Source organism: Drosophila gunungcola, unplaced genomic scaffold (assembly GCF_025200985.1).
Source record: "Drosophila gunungcola strain Sukarami unplaced genomic scaffold, Dgunungcola_SK_2 000111F, whole genome shotgun sequence".
NCBI lineage: Eukaryota > Metazoa > Arthropoda > Insecta > Diptera > Drosophilidae > Drosophila > Drosophila gunungcola.
In genome coordinates this window covers 214,427-221,407 of record NW_026453272.1, presented here as the reverse complement: position 1 = coordinate 221,407, position 6,981 = coordinate 214,427, and the positions used below count along the sequence as shown (strand labels likewise).

The 6,981-nt window shown below is 30.5% G+C and overlaps 1 protein-coding gene across 1 annotated transcript; it reads right to left on the bottom strand.

The window, feature by feature from the left end:
* Positions 1-1,775: 1,775 nt before the first annotated feature.
* On the bottom strand, positions 1,776-4,981 carry LOC128265313 (uncharacterized). Its single transcript, XM_053001233.1, has 2 exons — positions 3,524-4,981; positions 1,776-3,463 (listed from the first exon to the last, which is right to left on the bottom strand). The coding sequence occupies exons 1-2, from the start codon at positions 3,906-3,908 to the stop codon at positions 1,776-1,778; spliced, it is 2,073 nt and encodes a 690-aa protein (XP_052857193.1). The 5' UTR covers positions 3,909-4,981.
* Between the last annotated feature and the right edge of the window lie 2,000 nt (positions 4,982-6,981).

The window sequence follows — 6,981 nt, the reverse complement described above, 5'->3', positions numbered from 1 at the left end:
CGATTGTGTTTTGAAATTTCAAAAAAGATGCGTAAAGAAATAAAAAACGATGTACTTGTATATAAGCAATCACTAATATCTAAACGTTCATCATCACCTAATAAAAAATAAAGAAATGAGTAAACAGCAAGTTGTTAATGAAATTCATAAACAAGTTCGAAAAAACTTTACCCGTCGTAAATTTGTACAAAAAGGGATAAATGATACCTGGCAAATTGAATTAGTTGAAATGGTTCCTTTTAGTAAAGAAAATGGTGGATATAAGTATTTACTTACTGTTATTGATACGTTCTCAAAATACGCTTATGCCATCGCAGTTAAATCAAAGTCTGCACAGGATGTAGTGGAAGCAATGAAAACTATATTTAAACAGCTAAAACTACGCCAAAAAATATTCAATCAGATCAAGGAAAAGAATTTTTTAATTCTACATTTGGAAAATTTGATGAAACAAAAACAAATAAATCATTATCATACCTACACACATTTAAAGGCTTCTATATGTGAACGATTTAATAGAACATTAAAAAATAAAATGTGGAAAATGTTTAGTATGCAGGGAAAATATATATGGATACACAAAATCAAAGATCTTGTGTATGAATATAATAATTCATACCACAGAACAATAAAAATGAATCCTGTGGATGTATGCCCTAAAAATGAAGAATTCATATTAAAATCAGTTTATAATATGCCCAAGATATTTCCACAACACAAATTTTCAGTGGGGGATTACGTTCGAATAAGTAAATATAAGGGTGTATTTATGAAAGGGATACGAACCCAATTTTACGGCTGAGGTATTCAAAATAATAAAAGTAAAGGCAACTTATCCTGTAACATATGACTTGGAGGATTATAAGAGTGAACCTATTAATGGATCATTTTATGAACCGGAACTTCAACGAGTAAAAGACCCTAATGCATTTTTAGTAGAGAAAATTTTAAAGAAACGAAAGAATCAACTTAAAGTTAAGTGGTTTGGTTTTGATGAAAGCCACGCTTCATGGATCGATAAACAAAATCTGCTGAAATAATAAGATGGAATAGAAACACATACACAAAATTATTTCTTTTAAATAATAATTTATTTATTTATTATATTATATATATATATATATATATATATATTACAAATTTACAATGTATACATTAATATATTTTAAATACATTTTGATTAATCTTAATTCTCATCTAAAATATTTCTAATTTTAAAATGACCGTAAGCTAGCGTATGTATATTATCGGATAATATAAATCTTTTATCATCCTTATAATTAAGACTTATTTTGTTAACAATCTCAGTATAAAGGTTATGAGATCGACTTCTAATAACTCGTTGTTCACCATAAAAAGTTTTCTTTTGTTTAATACATTCTATATAATTAGTATGTGATAATTTATTTACAACCGATTTTTGAACTCCCTTTATCTTTTTAATACAATCATAAGGACTTTGATCTGAATTTTGATTAGGTTCCTTTACAACTAAGAGCGAGTAGGCTTTAGCCTTTAACCCTGCGAAAGACTTCATTATTTGACCTGCATTTTCATCCTTCATTAAACCCAATTCTTTATTATTAACTTGAGGTATATTATAGATGTTATTTTGTTTAAAGTTTGAAGTATCAAACCGATTTAGATTTTCTTTGATTAATTTATAAAAATCTTCTTGCGTTGACAATATAAAGGAATCAGTATCCATATAAATAACTTTTGATGAAGGACACTTAATCGATAGAAAATTGTAGAAATAATCATACATTAACCATTTAGAAAGTTCTAAAACACTTGAACCAATATATGGGTTTATCATAACGTATGCGAGATTTTGTGGCTTCTATTGCAGCTAAATTGGGTCCAAAAAGTGCTACACTGTGAAAATTGTGACTAGCTATTCGTTGTCTAAATCCAGGAGAGTTCTGTTTTGAATGGTAATGGGAAACTAGAGCTATATCTCGTCTCTTTTCAACGTTTTCCATAGTTTTTCCGTATATAGCATTATTCATTAATTTATAGAAATTTTTTTCAAATTCATTTTTAGCTAATTTTCTATGTTTTGTATTTAAATCTATATAGGGTTTTAACCAACAAGATTGTCTAAATTTTAGTATTCTGTGAATTTTTTTTATTTTAAGTCCATGTTGAATACAAAGTTGCAGATATTTTAAATGAATAATATAATTTTCTTTATTACATAAGTCTGCAATTAATTTTGATATTTTGGAGTCTGGAGGTATTTTACTTTCAGGACAAAAAGGCAGCGAATTATGAGCATCATGAATTTCAGTAGGGTATTCAAGGTCTACTTCTAACATAAATCCGTAATCCCCTTCTGTTGATATATTTTTAATATCGAATTGATTAATTTCCAGATTATTCAAAAATTTAAATTCTGATATAGGAAGAGGTTGACTCATAGCCCAGCCATATAAATTATTAGCATCTATGTAAGCTAAAAAGTTAACAGGTTTGTTACTATCAAAATCTTTCATGTACTTATTATTAGCACACGAAATTCTTTGGGTGCATTGAGTCAATCCCCCTCGTATAGATCTTTTAATAAAATTGTACATATCAGGATTGCTTATTAAAGTTAATTCGGTTCGCGTGAACTTTAACATAGCATCCCAGGAAATTGATGGAGCTGTTACATAATTAACTGGGTCAAGCTTATATATTTGTAGGCATATTATTCTAAAATTCTCAAAAACATCTGCTAAAATCATAACATCACTTTCTAAATACAATTTTAAATAATCCCTAATACTCTTACAATTAAAGGTTGACCAAACCTTTTGAGCAAATTGGTAAGCCTCAAAAGAACAAGGTTGGTCTGTTAGGGAATTATAGAAATATTCAATTGGCGGGAGATTTTTTTCTTCCATTTTTTCAAAACTATCTAAAAAGTCATATGGGAATACCCCTTTTTGTCTCATTTGATTAAATTTCTCCCCTTGAAATTTAGTTTTTAAAAGTTTAAAATTAGATTCATCCATGTAGCTAGCTAGTTTTTCTAGACTAGAATTTAAAAACCTGTTGGAATCTATGAATTGAATTTTGTAATAATCTTTTTCATCAAATCTAATAGTTTGGGTCAAAGCAATATATAATTCCTTATTACAAGGAATCGGTTTTAAATTATTTCCTAATTCCTTAATAAATAAATGAATGTCATACCTAGAAAGGTTATGAAAAACTACTGGGAAAAACGCTTCAGTTAACTTATAATCTACTTTACAATTTTTATGGATATAGCCTATATGGCTACCAGAGAATTGATCATAAAACATTTCTGCGTTATCCCGTATCGGTAACTCACAGGCACAGCAATTATCGTTGTCGACGGAGATCGGTTCGCATTCATCTTGGAGCCTTGTTTGGGTGGTCCAATATTTGTGGTATAAGCCCTTGGTAGTATCCTTGAGTGCTTGACAAAACTTTTTAATGCAATCATCTCCTTTAAAAGAAAATATATTTATTAATATTAAATCACTTTAGATTGTAATATTGTTTTTACCTTCATAGGTCCATTGTCTATTAAGACTTGGGTTATATTTATGTACCACAAAAAATGATACAGCGCAAGCAATATGCTCTTGAGATGTCGTTGTAGATGAAATTGATGGATCGTTTTGGGTTGTGTGAACTTTTTTTAATACCGCTTCAATGTCTGCATATATAACTACCGGTGGTGATAGTTTTTTATAAAAATTTTTAAATTTTGTTATGGTATTCGGCTTTGGATATTCCGCAGCCACTTTACCGCATTCCTTGGTATCATGTGTAGAATTTGTTGACGTTATAAACTGTAAACAGTTTTCACAAAAATAGGCAGGGGTTCTAGATTTTGAATGCTGTGAGTAGCATAGTGTTCTCATACAGGTTATATAAGCATAATGCATCAAATTGTTGTTTGAAATTGCCAGCAAATTGATATGGGATGGTCTCCCCTTAAAATCAGTTCTTACTACTGGTCCAACAATTTGTGTTCCTTTAGAATCGTGTTCGTATACGTTAACACTAAAGTTGGGGTTCAATTTCTCAAATTTTTTTATCCCCTTTTTCGTAATAGGAAACTCTATTCCTGAAAAATTAAGTTCCACTTGTTTGTACTTTATTTTTTCTTGTGAAATGTTAACATTTATATATTTTATGGGGAGTTGTAATTGTTCTCTAGCAAACCTCCGTTGTCTGGGGTTAGAAAATGTTTCCAAAGAATGACTTTTATAAGCTATAGAAGCTAGTATACTCCACTTAAAACAATAATTATCATTGTTTTTAACATTAATTAAAGCGTTCTTAGCCTTAATAGTAGGAGGTGCTGAAATATATCCTCTTACAGGAATGTGCTCCAGTTTTATTATTGTAATATCAAAATATTTAAATGCTTTTATTGCCCATCCAGAATCTCTTTCCTGGAACTCACTACTAGCATTTGATAAATAATCGATACCTTCATCAATTCTAGTAGGTAAGTTATCAACATCATACACAGATATGTAGGCCGTTCCAAAATGTTTAAAGGTTTCAATACACTCTCCCTCCTCTGTGTATTTTACATATAGTCCATATACTTGTAAACTGAATTTTATTGATATGTATTCCTCTAGCCATCTAGTAAGAATTTGTTTAATATTATTTTGACATTGATTATAGAATTCTTTTATATCAATAAAATTGGATGTGCTGGTTGATTGAACCCTATAGGATTTGATTGGGAATTCTGTATCTGAAGCCAGATGAATTATTTCAACATCTGTTACTCTTCTAGCAATTGCATTCTTATGCTTTTCCGATTTTAAATGTTTGATTTTTCCGGTTTGGGGATATCTTTCTCCACATAGATCGCAGATAATTTCGATTTGAGATTTAATCCTTTTTGGATTACTCTCAAGAGCGGAATTTTCATCATTTCTACTTCGCTTAATTCCAGCACTCGAAGTAGATGGTAGCTGGTCAATAATATCATATTCGTTGATATCTATCTTTTTTGTATTTTTGGCCCGGGCTTGCATTAGCGCATTGAAAGCATTTTTTGGTCCTAGACACATTTTATAATGATCACTTAATTTTTCACAATCTACATCAATTGAACATAAATCACAACTAATCTTATTTTTTGGTGCAATAGCATTTCGAGGTTTTGAGCACTCCTCGTAATGAACTTCGAACTCCGACAGATTAATTTTGTTATTACAAATATCACACTGCACTGAAGCCATTGCTTAATATTTTTTGTTTATACTTTTTTATTAAGCACACAAAAATTAAAATCGAAAATAGAGTTTTAAACAGAACGCAGTAAACCGACGATGTCTATTCGTTCCTTAGATCCAAAGAACTAACTTTTACCTGGTTGATATAATTGAACGAAGACTCTTTTTTAACTATCTCTGTTTGGAGAATAGGGTAGGGGAGACTCGTATATATTCGATAAACATATGGGATTGTGGGTGCGTGTTTGCTTGTGTGTGTGAGGGTGGAAAATTTCTAGAAGTACATGGTTCTCAAACAACTGTGATGGCGACTGAATAGTTGTGTGTATGTAGATGCGTTCTGTTTACTTGGGTGGTTTCAACCCAAATATCCTATAGAGTATATGGTGGTGGAGATCTTGTCGAGATCTCATACTATTAATTAAATGGGTTTACAATCAGTAGTTCCATGAATTAATACAACTACAGCTTTAAGTAGCTACAACTAATGCATTCGGCCTTTTATTTTATTGGGGTTGAAAAGGGATTCAGTAATGCCATAGGTTTCACCGAAATGTTCAGTGTGCATGGTTCTGTATCCCAAGATTTCGGTCACCAAAAACACAGGTACTTTTCCCTATACCTAAAAAATAGCCTTTGTATACACATAGATAGGATAAACCTAAAAAATAGCCTTTGTATACACATAGATAGGATAACGGAATTTCTGATTTTAACTAGAAACTATCCTGACGGCTGAGAGGCAGAGAAAGAGAGAAAGTCTCTCTTAGAAACATTTGACTAGCTCAACTAGATACTAAATTATTTTATAACATGTATATTAATAATTTCAAGTCAGAGCGCCTTAAATTAAAAGACCGTAATTATATATTATATTTATTAATTATATATTTTAATTATATATTATAATAATATTATTCTTAAACAATTTAAACTGTCTAAATAAGAATTTAAAATATATATTATTCATAAAAATTAACTGACGATTTTAAATTTTTATCATATTCTTACATAGTTAAAATTATTAAGAAAAAATGTTGTTTGTTATTTATCATATTTTTAAATCAACTCCAGCGCTCAACCGGTACAAATACAGCGCCTGCGCTATCGGATTAAATGTTATGTAATGTAAAACAAAAATTCTAGGCTGTTACTTAACATATTTTAAAATCAGATCCTGATCTCAACAGAATCAAAAACAGTTTCAGCGGTTAACCTGTTCAAACGACTATTTTACATTCCAGAATTTTACATTAGTTCACTATTTCGCCGCCAGGGGGCGACAATGAGAGTAAGGATATATGTAATCACAGTTTTCAAAGGGATCCTGTCAAATTGATCCTCATATAGTCAAGACACAACCCAAAATTAATGACTCTTAGATGACGCTTTACGAGCTAAGCCGCGCATATTGAGACATAGATGGCGCTTTGGCCGTTTGGCGGGTTGCATATATCCTTACTCTCATTGTCGCCCCCTGGCGGCGAAATAGTGAACTAATGTAAAATTCTGGAATGTAAAATAGTCGTTTGAACAGGTTAACCGCTGAAACTGTTTTTGATTCTGTTGAGATCAGGATCTGATTTTAAAATATGTTAAGTAACAGCCTAGAATTTTTGTTTTACATTACATAACATTTAATCCGATAGCGCAGGCGCTGTATTTGTACCGGTTGAGCGCTGGAGTTGATTTAAAAATATGATAAATAACAAACAACATTTTTTCTTAATAATTTTAACTATGTAAGAATATGATAAAA

Bases quoted from the DNA above. Each gene is read 5' to 3' on its own strand.
- LOC128265313 (XM_053001233.1), bottom strand. From the start codon at position 3,908: ATGCATTATGCTTATATAACCTGTATGAGAACACTATGCTACTCACAG. The intron at 3,464-3,523 runs GTAAAAACAATA...TTTCTTTTAAAG, and splicing joins TAGACAATGGACCTATGAAG to GAGATGATTGCATTAAAAAG.